At 32.3% G+C, this 14,218-nt stretch overlaps 2 protein-coding genes and 1 pseudogene across 2 annotated transcripts; 1 reads left to right on the top strand and 2 right to left on the bottom strand.

Annotated features, from left to right (window-relative positions):
- Positions 1-139: 139 nt before the first annotated feature.
- On the bottom strand, positions 140-2,017 carry LOC104779595 (zinc-finger homeodomain protein 3-like). The gene is made up of 2 exons (XM_010503964.3): positions 1,752-2,017; positions 140-1,300 (listed from the first exon to the last, which is right to left on the bottom strand). The coding sequence occupies exon 2, from the start codon at positions 1,285-1,287 to the stop codon at positions 346-348; it is 942 nt and encodes a 313-aa protein (XP_010502266.1). The 5' UTR covers positions 1,288-1,300; positions 1,752-2,017; the 3' UTR covers positions 140-345.
- A 6,073-nt stretch (positions 2,018-8,090) lies between these two features.
- LOC147945231 (uncharacterized) lies at positions 8,091-9,743 on the bottom strand (annotated as a pseudogene).
- Positions 9,744-13,546: 3,803 nt separating this feature from the next.
- On the top strand, positions 13,547-14,218 carry LOC147945230 (uncharacterized). The gene is made up of 2 exons (XM_087509163.1): positions 13,547-13,749; positions 13,927-14,218. Exons 1-2 carry the CDS (start codon positions 13,547-13,549, stop codon positions 14,216-14,218), a joined length of 495 nt encoding a protein of 164 aa, XP_087365289.1.

Genomic DNA, 14,218 nt, shown 5'->3' with positions numbered 1-14,218 from the left:
ATATGACTTAAAATGATATCACGAACTACAAAGTCTAATTTTAACAAAAAAAAAAAAAAAAAAAAAAACTACAAAGTCTAATGATTCGAATTAATAAATAAAAATTGAAAATCCCAATGCATTGGTCAGGCTGCCAATAATTTTCTCAAACATATTACTAGAAAACATCGAAACCTTATCTTATACACTCCACGATTATATAGTACCCTAATAAAAACACATGTTTGTAGCTACCTAAGCGCAGTGATTAACAAAAGAAAGGGTAAAACATTAACCATACGATGAGCAAGTACTTAATTAAGTAATCACATGAGTGAAGTTATAACAACAATTTAACTTAACTAGCTAAGGACTAGCAGAAGCAAGATTTTCAGTAGTGGCGTTATTAACGTCCTTATTAGCGAGCTGATCTACATTGTCATTAATGTTGTTGCTCTTCTTGGATAAATGGTGTTTGTTGTTGTGCATCCAAACTTTAAGAACTCTTCTCCTGATTCCAATCTCTTGACAAAGCTGTTGAACAGCAGATTCCTCTTGTCTCTGCATCTTCCAACCAACTCTCTCCGCAAAACTCATCATCTTCTCCTTTTGCTCTTGTGTGAACTTTGTCCTAAACCTTTTTTTCTGATTATGTCCGTAACTATACGGTGGTGGTGGTGGATGTCGGAATGTCAAGCTTCTTCCGCCACCTTCTTCCATGAGATCTTCTGACTCTGAGTTGGATCCAGCGGTTGCGACTCCAACTGGCATTATCATTTGTTCCGGTAATGGTGATTTGATCAACTTGTGGTGAAACATGAGTTTTCTCTGCGGAGGAGGTGGTTGGTGGTGGTTGAGGTAAGGGGAAAAGAAGGTTTTCTCTTCACCTTCGACTTCTCTTCTATGGAAGTTTCTATGGCAGTTACAAGCTGAGCAAGTGAGAGCTTCAATGGAACCATCTTTACCACTTGGCATAAACTCTCCACAACCATCAATGGCATTGCCTCCCTTGGAAGCTGCATGATTCTTCAGGCATTCCTTGTACTTGATCACCACAGGTTTCTCTTTCTTGATGTTGTTGTTGCCGACCATGATATTGTAGCCCACATGATGATGATGAGAGTATTCATGATTTTTGCCAAGACCGTTACCATTTGAGGAGACTTGTAGTGGGTTTGGAGTAGTAATGTTGAGGGATGTTGGAGCAGAATTGGCATGATGATGATGGATCAGATTCCCAAGCCCACCTCCACTATTACCGTAGCTAGTATTTATTGGAGTGGGATCTTCTTGACTTGCAATCTCCATTCTCTTGAGCTCTCTGCTACAAAAGAAGTCACGGTTAATTGAAACCCGTTTATTGGATCTGGAAAAGTGTTTCTTGGTTTGGGGACAAAGACGACACTAGTTAGGAAGAAAATACAAGAGTAAAGATAACTCGTTGAGTAAATATCATATGATTAAGCAACAAAAAAGGAAGAGCTTTCTTCACTACTCATTAAACACATTTCTTTAATAATTTCCTCCAAACAAAAAGCAAAAAACCCTAATTTTAGAAGGTCCATAAAGATAGAGAACAAAACGGAAAAATACAAAAGAAAAAAAAATACAAAAGCTGACAACCCACTTGAGAAATAAAGGTCGTATTTCAAGTAGAAGAAATAAAGGTTGTATGATAAAGAAGAAGACTTAATATTTATTGTATATATCTTCAGAACAAAACTGTTCTCTTTAAATCTAATGAAATGACTGAAGAAATTAAGAGCACATACCCTCACAACCAGAAAAAGCAGTTTCTCTTAAAATGCTTCTAAAAATCAAAAAATTTCTTGAGAATAATCTGAAAGAAGCATCTAAACCACGAGGATCTGATAAATAGAGAGAGGATATGGTATGGAGTGTATATTTAGTTTGGGTTTAAAAAGTTAAGAGACTTTGAAGAAAGAAGATAATGTGAGAGAGAGAGAGAGAGAGAGAGAGAGAGAGAGAGAGAGAAGAGAACTGCAGGTAGAATTTGGATGTGAAGGCACTCCTTAAACCTATAAAAGTATAAAGCATGAGAGAGACCTATGAAACCCATAGCCATAGCTAATTATTTCCTCACTTTTCTACGGACAAAGAGAAAAAACATCATTAGTTAATTACATCACTTTGACCTAGTTTTCATTTATTATGGCATAGGATAATTCTATTAATAATTTATCTACCAAATTTAATTTTGGACAATAGTATATCGACAACAATGATAGAAATACAGTATGCTAAATCATTCAATTTAGAACATTAAGAAAAAAGAAAAAAATGTACAATATATTGAAATATCACAATAATCATCAGTGTATCTGAGTTAATAGTAATACTGAATATAAGAGTTTCATATTCACCCAAAAGAAAAAGAAAAAACTAAAAAAAGAGACAAGTATTATGGATTATGGGAGATTGCTTGGCTTGCACTATCAGACATCAAATTTACAACAGTGTATAGAAACCGTGTCAGAAAATTAATTAGTGGGAAGAGTATTGAAGCAGATAACAAACAGAAAGTCATAATAATTAACAATATCTCATCTTCGTTCCAAAACACTAAACAAACAAATACAAGTTTGGTATCAAATAGCTAGTTACAACGATTAGCGAATAAATAATAATAATAACAATCGTTTTGATCGGTTGTTTTTTCTTTAGTTAATAGTATGATAGAAGGCTGATTGCAAAATCATTTAACTTTGAGCCTTTAGAACAAACAAATAAGATTTTAATAAATAGACACTTTAAATTTTGGGTTTCATATTTTTTGGCATATAATTCCCACTTAATCACCAATAAAGTCACATGACAAATGCATACTTTGCAGCTAATTTAACTTGAAAAGAAAAGCATACTCCTTCCGCTTTATAACAATTGTCGTTCTACATCATATATATACTTCAAAAGTATAAATGTTATTATATGATTTTGATGTAACTTTTGACAAACAAAGATCTCATTTATCAATAATTACTAGTAAAATATTTAAAACGAAATAGAATTCCTATAATTAAACTATTTTGTAAGGTATAACAAAATACAAAATTTAACTTTTTACTTTTAATATGTGTTAAAAGTATTAAAAATGATACTAATTTAAAACGAAGGATGTTTTAAAACATAACTGAACTTGCTAATTAAGGTAGTTAGAAATTTAGACATGTTGTTCCTCGACCCAAAATCATATCGATAATTATCCTTCACCATTAATTATGTCACGTATGATATTAACTTCAAGAGGTTGTCATGTCTTGCATGTGAGTTTATATGGTTTCCTTGAAGTTAATAGTAATTATGGGTCCTACGAAATATGTCGCACTTATATATGAATCATATAATATGATATACTCCTTTACGGGAACATATAATTGTAACTAAAAAAAAATAGATAAAACAACAGAAGAAAAATGTCATAATTAAATTAACTTCAAGTTTTGTTGAATTCAAAATCTCGTTTATAAATTAACTTAAGAAGACAAATGGTCTAAAGAGTTGTAAAATTTGGCACTATCGAATTGCTAGTAAGCAGTAACCATTCAAGCCTCTTAGTTAAACAGAAAACAAAACACTTAAGAAATAAGTGTAGTTCACTTTACTTTTATCTTCTTTAATTTTTATTTGTTTCCTTCTTCATTATATATGTTGTCTATATTCTTCTGGACTCTCGTAAAATTCCTTCCATTGTGGCAGCTTTTAAAAAAAATCTATTGTTTTTTCTTTGTACCTTACGATATCATCAAAATAATGAAAATTAATTAGATACTAGGGGATAACCCGTGCTATAGCAGAGGGTTATTTTTATTTTTAATAATTTGTTTTTTTTAATTTTTCTTTTTTTTGTCTGAGTTAGGTATTTAAACTTATTTTCCAAAATATATAGTGTTTATTTATATATTTGTGGTTATACAGTAATTCAGTCTCTTGATTGAGTACATACTTTGCATAATATAGCTTCTTACGAAATCAAACACACAACAATATTGAATAGTAGCTATGTAAGAGAATATATCTTCCACAATATAGGATTGTAGGTTCGTAAGAGATTAAGCACACAGTAATATTGGACTATAGGTATTTTGGTTTGTGTTCTAAGATAAATTAAAAGCAAAAATAATAATTTGTGTTTCTGGATGTTTAATATCCAAATTAAACAATAAGAAAAGAAAAAAAAAAGAATAGTAACATTAGACATGACTTATAACGTGATGGAGGTATCCTACTCCTTCATTAACCCCTTTAACCATTTATTCTATTTAACCTATAGACCAAAATAGAATAAATATAGAGTTAGTAGTATATATATTAGTGAAAAGAAATTCTAATATACCAAAAATTTAGAAAGTAATTACCATTCCATTTTCCCTCACTATCTATTATCAACATCTTCAATCCAGACTTTGATTTAACCCTTGACATTGCTACATATAACTGACCATGTGAGAAAACGGGTCTAGGCAAGTATATACCAACATTTTCTAGAGATTGTCCTTGACTCTTATTGATAGTCATTGCAAAAGCAACTGACACGGGGAACTGTCTTCGACGCATTTGAAAGGCAACCTAGCATCTGATGGTGATATCAACATCCTAGGTATGAGAACTATCTTACCAACTCGCGTACCAGTTAAAATCCGAGCTTGTAAAACATGGTCCGCCATTTGGGTGATCTGCAGTCTTGTACTATTCATTAAACCACCATGCGGGTCAATATTTCTCATCAACATAATTGGACAACCTATTTTCAAACGTAGCCGATGATAAGGTATACCCGAAACCTTAATGGTATTAAACCTTATTTTTCAGTGCACGTTTATCTTGAGGGTCAATTGAATCAGAACTTAGATAAATTCTTTCTTCAGCATTAGAACTTAGATAAATTCTTTCTTCAGCTGAGAAGACAAAAAAAAACAAAACCAAAATAAATGAATAGGATGAATTATGTTTGAAGGATTACTAAAAATGATTATAAAGGACGATTAAAGATGAACTAACCGTTTAGGCTTGATAATATAACATCATTGATAGAATTGACATCTTCATTGGTACATCATTGATAGAACTAATTATATAAAAAAATAAACACTATTAGAATGAATTGATATTAAGGCTATTAAATCTATTAAGAATATTAAATCTATTAAAAATACATACAGTTTCGTCAGCTATAATCAGTTCGATTGATTCACCAACTTTAGCTGTATTCATTCTCCAACTGTGGAGAATTTTAACTTCAATACACCAAGCATTTTTGTATGGTTTAAGATCTTTCAAGGGAGTGTATGAAAGGGGGAGAGCCATCATTTTGTGTGAAGAATTTAAGATGTCTTCTTTTAGTATAATATTTCAATAGGAAGTTCTGAATATAATTATAGCCAAATTATTTAGATTTAGGTTTATCACTAAGAAGTTAAAATTTGATATTTGTAATATATGCAAAATATAATTAGTTCCTTGATTCGTTACAACTGTTAAATGAATATTCCTTTGGAGATGGATTCGTAAAATGTTAGAGAATAATGTTAATATCGCAAATCAAGCAAACCGTAAGATTTGGTAAGTTGAATATTCGTTTCCTCGGATTTTAACTGAATCACAAAATTTTACTTTTAAAAGATTATTTGTTATGATCAATCTCGTTAATTATGCACTTATCCGATTTTTTGGTAATTGAAATATATGGTTTTATTTTAAATACCTTAAATGACTTCAAATCCGAGTGTTGTCTCTAACGAATAACTATGTTTGGCATCGAAAATAACAATTCTTGAATCAAATAATAGATTGGATCCGAAAATGATTAATCTTGAGTACAAACAGATCCGCGGATTTTTTTCCTTCTGTTGTCGGATAATTTAGGATCCGCCAACCGACCTATAAAATTTTGATTGATCGAGTATGGGCATACTGGTCATTTGTCAAAATCGAAATTATAGATTAATTAAATCAAATTAAGTGATTCTCTAATTATTTTTAACGAAAAACCTACCAAAAGAAAGTTAGAGTCTATTTTGAGTCTAGGAGTACTCTTGTTTTTTTGTTTTCTTTATTTGAGGTATAGGAAACAAATAAAATAAAAGGGACCACAAGAATAAATGACGTTAGGTTTGATGGTCCAGAAATTGTATCACAATTTTCAAGATGGTGGTGCCTTTCGTAATTTACTAAACTTACTTTTTTCTAAGTATAATTTTGAAAAAAAAAAACAGAATAAAAGGTGAAAATGCTAGATCATTTATATGATTTTCTCATTATATAATAATAATAGTACTTTTTGTATTATGAAAGAATAATAATTTAATATACCACACGTTTTGCAAGGTACAAACATTGTCACATATTATATTTATTTATTGAAATTTGTAATATTAATATAGTTTAATTTATTTTTAAAACAAAAAAAACGTATAAATTTATGGAGATGGAGATAGGGCTGGTTAGATATGGGTTTTATCCTTCCTTAATAAACTTCCTGCAAACAGTCAACAGAGCTTTTAGAAAGGTTGATCCATCAAATAAAATGACGTGAAATGGGCAACATACACAGATGGTCCATTGAGACGCTCGACCCATTTAAACAGACGGCCTGAGTACGAACAATCGCATCTAGCCCTAGGCATTCAGATATCCGATCGGATTCGGGTTCAAATGTTCAGGTTTTCGGATTTTCGGATGTAAAGATATAAAACCCGATCGGATATATTATAATATCGGATCGGATTCGGATCGGATATCTTTGGGTTCGGGTATTTTCGGGTAACCCGAATTCATAAAAAAAAAATCTATCGTGAATTTTTTTTTTTTTTTACTTTCTATCTCCCTCTTCTTGTCTCCTTCTTAATTAATCTCTCTTCTTCAGCCAAAAACCATAGATTTGTTCTTTCATGACCACCACTTTAAAAATCAAATCTTTCAAATTCTCTACCAAATCTAACAACATCTATAACAAATTATATGATATGATTCATATTTATATTCCAACCTCACTCACGCCTCAAACCCACAAACTATCACTTTTTTCTTTTGTAGATTTGCTTGTCATGTTTCTTAAAATTTATCTGGTAATGAAAAAAATTAAAACGATTATGGATTTTGTTGATCGATAAAGGAAAAAACAAGTCAATTTTAGAATACATATATATATATATAAATATGTAACTGTTTTATATTATGATAGAATAATTAAGATGGCAAAATGATTTATGATGTACCAATAAATGCCTAAGGTATTGTGTTCGAACCCACTTAGATGCATTTTTGTATTTATTTCGGGCTCATTCGGATCTACTTCGGGTATCTGGTAATACCCGAATCTGATCGGGTATCTGGTAATACCCGAATCTGATCGGGTATCGGATAATACCCGAACCCGATCGGGTATCCAAATCTCAAAAAAACGAAATCTCATCGGGTATTTAATACTAACCAAATCCAAATCGAACTGCCTATTTCGGGTCGGGTTCGGGTTTCAGATTCGGTCAAAATGCCCAGGCCTAATCGCCGCTAGAGCAATAAGAGTGGCAAGTGGTACCACATCGATCTCAAGATGAGAGTTTGATATGTCACATCATGGACAAGAGTTAACTAGACTGAGAATCAGAAGATTATCTTATTCTAATTCTAAGTGCTTAAGTTGTATTAGCGAGCATACGCTTTTGTAACTAACCGAACGCCTTCAAGTAACATTGTTGTAATTTTACCGATCTTTGACAGTCCTTTTTGTTATTTGTTCTCCTATTTGACGATCACTCGATCAACAGGGTTGGCAGGAAATACTTGTACCATGCAAAATAAGGTGTTTGATTGGGAGGCCAGAGAATTTGTGTCCATATTACATAGTTGAGAAACGGTTAGGAAAGCTAGTCGGTGGGTTTGGAATTTTGAATTTGGTGTAAGTAGAAAAAGGCCAGTCCTATTATGGACAAGAAGAGTAACCATCATTGCTATCGAAAAGACCTTCACAATCATCGTCATATTTTGATGTATGATTGAATTTTTTTACCCGAGGTTCTTTATTTATATTAATGTGACAAAAATAACAAAAGGCAATATAACTATATTATTTTGTTAACTAGATTTTTTTTAATATTAAATTCTATTCAAAATAAATATTACAAGGCTCGAAAGCCCATGTCGGCCACAGGCCCATAATTCAATTACTAATACCAGCGCCTACACCTACTTACCGTAATACAAAAAAAACAGGGTGATACTTACTTGTTTGAGAGTCATAGACAATCCCCGAAACCTGTCACCAATAACAGACAGAACACCGAACAACAACAACGCCAAAAAAAGGGGGAAGCAGAATGCACAGGCCAAAGCCTTATAAAAAGAGTCTAAACCAGGTGATGAGTAAAGTTTCTCCTTGAGTTTGAGTTTGAGAAGCTTGAGGCATGGACAGAGGGAGAAGAAGAGCTCTAAGCAACAGATTGATCTCCTTAATGATGGCGGAGGCGGTCTTGATATTGGTGGAGTGGATACGCTGGTTCCTCTCCTTCCAAACATGGTAGATGGACGCTTGTAAAGCCAGTCTTATAATGGTCTTTAGGTTAGTATTCGCCGACGCATAGTGAATCCACACTAGACAAGGCATGAATAGAACCGGAGGTTGCAACCCCATCTTGTCCGTGAAGAATCTCCAGATTGCACCACTGAATTCACATTGAAAAAACAAATGGTCTCTGGATTCAGGATGGTTATTACAGAGTGGACAAACTGCAGGAACATTTAGACCCCATCCTCGAAGCCTATCTCTTGTGTGGAGGCGATTCCAAGCCACTACCCAACAAATGAAAGCGTGTTTCGAAATCCTATGCTTAAACCACACATAATTGAACCAAGGGACAGAGGGACCTGTCGGGTTGAGAGCCAACCAAGTCTTTTGAGTAGAGAAGAGATCCGATGGTGAGTTATGATCTGGTTTCCAAAGATACGTATCATCCTGTGGATTCACCAACATATCCCCTACCTCTGGCAAGGCTTCTCGCATTAAAACTATTGTAGGATGTCTGCTTCGACTAGATGAAATCCTCCAATCCTGTCCCCGTATAGCATCCTTCACCACCGCCTGCAAGGGAAGTCCCACTATTTGAGGAGCATTGGGGCCAACAACATTTAACAGTGGACCTAAACCAGTCCAATTGTCGAACCAGAAGCTTGCCGTCTCACCAGAACCCACTTCACACACGATGAACGGTCTAGCAAGGGGCCTTCACTTGCATAATTTCCTCCATATCCAGCTTCCTGCCCGTGAAGTGTTAACTAAAATTTAGTATGTTATTTTTGCATTGATAATATAAAGCAACACATTTAGTGAGCATGCTTAAATATAAAAATGATAATTATTATGAAATAGATGAGTAAATACACAATAACATAAAACATTGTCATTATTTTATTGAAATATTCATATTTTAAACATTTTTAAACAGATAAAAACATATGAAGTATGGCGATGGGGATTAGCTTGGAGTTTATGGGGGGGGGGGGGGGGGGGGGGGGAGGGGGCAGTGCTTGTACCATGGAAAACAAGGAGTTTGACCTGGAGGCCAAAGAATTTGGTTAACAGATATCTTTGCGGCCAGGTTACGTAGATGAGAAATTGGCTCGGTTAGGAAAGCTAGTAATCGGTGGATTGATTTTGTTTGAGTTTGGAAATTTAGATTTGGTATAAAAAGAAAAAGGTCGGTCCTAGCCTGAGCAAGATCATATGCAAGAAGAAGTAGAGTAACCACCATTTCTATTGCATAGAGTTTCATACTCATCTTCATATTTTGATTTGTGATTCAATTTGTTTATCCTAGCTTCCTTATTTATATTGTTGTGACAAATATTACAAAAAGCAATTGAATAGAATTAAATGTTGTGCCAAAAAAAGGCAATGTAATAGATATATATATCCAAAATATATCAATATAATTATATTAGTTGTATATGATTAATTGAGATAATTAAACCATATAATTTTTAGACATAAAAATATATATATAAATTTATGAAGAAACAATTATTTATACATATTTTAAAATTTAAAGAGAATTTGTCAGAAATATCATTTTTGAGATATCCGTTTTCAAAAATACCCCTTTTATTGGCCATTTTCATTTTCGCCCTCCTTTAATTTTTAATGACTATTTTACGTATACTTAAAATATTTTCGTCAACAAAATGAAAAGCAAAATTTTCCCGACAAAAAAAATTCCCCCCCCCCCCCCAAAAAATTCCCCCCCCCCCCCCAACAAATTCCTGACAAAAATTTCCAACAAAAAAAATTCCCCCCCCCCCCCAAAAGAAATTATAAAGATTTTATAAGATTTTAAACGATTTAAATTATAAGACATTTATAAAAAATTTATAGGTATAAAATTTATAAAAACCTTGCAAATGTTATAAAACCTTATAACAATCTTATAAAATTCTTGTAAAAGTGTTTACACACTACAAAAAAACTATTGTGTTAAATCATTTATTTTATATTTTTGCATCAGATTTAAATGATGTAAAAATAACTTGTATCACTTTTAAAAATGATTTACTATTTGTTGATGCAAATAATTTGTATCAGTTTATTTCAAACTGATGCTCTATTAAATCAGTTATAACAAATGATTTTAAATATTTGTGTCAGTTTTTTGTAAATGATTTTTAATTTTGGTATCATTTATGAATAACCGATATTAATAAAATATTTTTTGTTTTAATAATACAAAAATTAATAACAGATTTTTTACATTAAATATTTTCGAAATTATTTTTAATATGCAGAAAATTGTTTTCGATATCTATTAAAATATTTTCAAATCTTTACTAATATCTTTTTATTAAATTCGTTACTTACAAAAATTAGTAAAAACAAAAAACAAAACCCAATTATTATAGATTCATCAACGATTTACAAAAGAAAAAAAAAAGTAAGATGAACTTAGATCATAAATTCATAACCTAGCTATTGTTTTTTCTTGCTTAAGTGTTATATGTATTTCTCCATGCTTAAGTGTTATATGAAACACATATTACTTGTCTTTCATGCCTTTCTTTTCCAGATTCTTGATGACATTGTTGTTTCATCTTGAGATTTTCTGAGTATATAACCAAAAATAACAGAGAGAAAAGTTAGAATTCTACATGAGATAATAAAAAATTGATAAAAAAAAATATGGAGAAGAAAATTACACTTACCTTCAAATCTTCTAAGATGTGATGATAATATGCTGAAGATGTGTTGTAGATGCATAATTTGTTTCACCAGTAGTTGTCTTGTTGATAATCAAAAAAGAACTTATGCAAAAGTTGTTGTTTTGATCACTCCCAATTTTTTTGTTTGTTTTTGCTAATGGAGAACCACTTTCACCTTTAAATAATCACAAAGCTTATTTTTTTTGGGAAGTTACAAAGATCCTGAGTAGTATGGAAATGAATTTCAGATTTTTTTTATAATTAATACATCTAAAATCCAAACAAATAAAAAGTGAGGAATCTTAAAAATAAAAGAAACAGGTTTCGGTATTTTAAATATTAAAACCACATCTGGAATCCAAACAAAAAATATATATTTATAATTATTAATTTATGGAAATGATTTGTGGTATATTGATTTATAGTTTTAATAATATTTTATTATGAGATCAATTTTGTATCATTTATTAATTGAGATTTAATTTGCATCATTATATTAAGTGATGTAAATTTATATTTTTGTTAAATATTTTTGAAGTGATGCAAGTTAAAATAAATTTGTGTCACTTTTATTGAACTGATGTCAAATTATTCCATTACCACATCAATAATTACAATTGATACTAAACCACATATTATGCATCATTTATCAATAAGTCATTTAAATTAATATCATTTACATTTGTGATACTATTTAAATGATGCAATCAACTATTTTTTTTTGTAGTGACAAGGTGTAAAAGTTCTTTCTTGTAAAGTGTTTACAATGTTTTTATAAGGTATAAATTTCAGAATTTTTGGCTTGAAAATCCGATTTCGTAATTTTGGCAGGAAAAACAATTTGGCATAAAAAAATTTATTTTTTTGGCGGGAGTTTTTTTTTAATTTTGGTAACTGTACATTCTTGTTGTCACTCAAAAAGGATAATTTGGTCATTTTTATATAAAAGATGGGTAAATTTGAAAATAGTCAATATAAAAAGGTATTTTTGAAAAAAAAAGCATGAAAAATTGGTAGTTTTTGAAAATGCTCCAAATGTTGTAAAACACTTGGTGGACTCCATAGACCGGCCCATTTACTGTTCATGACATGAGGCCCATGTACGGTCCGTCCGTGTGCGGCCCATCGGACATAGGCCCATTGGCCTTGTTCCTTTTCCTAGTCGGTTTTTACCTAAGTCTTTGTACCCTATATATATGTAACCTCGTTGAGACATTATGAATAAGAATAAGAGATTTCAACCTTTGAATCTTCTAGTTTACAACACGTTATCAGCACGATAGTTTCTATATCCCGCTGAGTAAAACCCTAAAAACCCTATAAACCCTAACCGCCGCCGTTCATACTTCTCTTTTTCACCAAACCCTAAAACCGCCGCTTTCTTCTTCCTTTGTTCGTGGAAGCTCCTGTTCGGCAAGCAAGGTTCATGATCAAAGTTTTGCTGAAGTTCAGATCGAGGTTCACGGTTCGTGAGAGAAGTAAAAACCGAGGTCTTTTAGCTCCCGGTTCATAACCAGTCAGACCCAAACGGTGGAAGGTAAATAAGATCAAACTTCCTTAGAATCCATAAGATCGAATTTGGACATTAAATCTATTGAACCCTAAAACTTACAAGTACACAATCTAACAAAGTCTGAATTCCCTAATCCCTAAAACTTAAAATCGGATTGTTTAGGGTTGTTAGATTGTTTTGTGAATTGCACCAAATTATATCAAGCTTAAGAATCTGATTGTTTGATTGTTTAAATTGCTGCGTGATTGTTTTGATCCATAAGAACCTAGAACTATAATTGTTAAATTAGAATATTAATCTGATTGTTCTAGGAGATTTAAAATATGAAATTGCATGCATCCTTGAAATTATTGATCGAATTTGGCATAGAATTTTCCTGTAAATTTAGGTTGCATAAGAACCCTAAAATCCTAAATTAAAATCGATTTAGATGTTTGAGAAATTCAAACCCTAAAACCAAAAACACTGAAATCGAAATTATTCTATGTTTGCGTAAAAAATAAATTAGATAACTCCTAAATTAGTTATAATCATTATCCTAAAGTTTAAGGAATATTTTGTTGTTATCTAAGTAAAGAAAAGGAAAATTTCTAAAATTATCTAAGAAAAAAAAATTCTAGTAAAAGGAAATTATTGCATTCCTTAATCTATTTGATTTTGTTGTCTTGTTTGCATGGAGTTAAACCACGAAATTTAAGAGAAACAAGGCATGGTTCGGTCTTAAATACCGCATGACCTAAGATTAAATTGATGGCATGGTTCGGCCTTAAATACCACATGGCCTATTGTTTGAATGCATGGTTCGGTCTTAAATACCGCATGCTAATCGGTTGTCTATTTCTGTTTATGCAGATGGCAAGGTTGAATAACCTAGATTATGCCGTTTTGGATGTCTCTGGAAACAACTATTTGAAGTGGGCATTGGACACCAAGATAAATTTGAAGTCAATGGACTTGTTTGAATGCATTGAGGAGGATTACGATCCGACCGAAAAGAAAAAGTACAAGGCCATTCAACACATGCGCCATCACCTTGCTGAGAGTCTCAAAGACCAGTACCTCACAATAGAGAATCCACTTGACCTTTGGACAGAGCTTAAACGCAGATACGGACACCAACAAACGGTGCTCCTACCAAAGGCTCAATTCGATTGGAAGAACCTAAGGATCCAAGATTACAAATCCGTGGATGAGTATAACTCTGAGCTTTTTAGGATTGTCTCACTCCTTAGGTTGTGTGGTACTGAAGTCACGGAAAAGGAGTTGCTAGAGAAGACTTTGTCTACTTTTAGCACTCACAATATAGTACTTCAGCAACAGTACCGTGAAAAAGGTTTCAAAACCTATGGGGACTTAATCTCATGCTTGCTACTAGCTGAGCAGAATAATGAGCTGTTGTTGATGAATAGTGCTATGAGACCTCCCGGTATAACCCCATTACCGGAAGCTCACAAGATTGATGTGGCAAAGCAGAATGAGCCTAAACAGCCTAAAGAGGCCAAGGAGACCAACTACGTTCACTGA

Source organism: Camelina sativa, chromosome 4 (genome assembly GCF_030686135.1).
Source record: "Camelina sativa cultivar CO46 ecotype springtype chromosome 4, ASM3068613v1".
In the NCBI taxonomy this organism is placed as follows: domain Eukaryota; kingdom Viridiplantae; phylum Streptophyta; class Magnoliopsida; order Brassicales; family Brassicaceae; genus Camelina; species Camelina sativa.
This window is presented reverse-complemented; position numbering and strand designations above follow the sequence as displayed.

What these genes read in the sequence shown, in the direction of transcription:
- LOC104779595 (XM_010503964.3), bottom strand. Translation starts at nt 1,287, where the DNA reads ATGGAGATTGCAAGTCAAGAAGATCCCACTCCAATAAATACTAGCTAC.
- LOC147945230 (XM_087509163.1), top strand. Translation starts at nt 13,547, where the DNA reads ATGGCAAGGTTGAATAACCTAGATTATGCCGTTTTGGATGTCTCTGGA. An exon ending in GCTGAGAGTCTCAAAGACCA is followed by an intron (nt 13,750 to 13,926) that starts GTACCTCACAAT and finishes CTCACTCCTTAG; the next exon opens with GTTGTGTGGTACTGAAGTCA.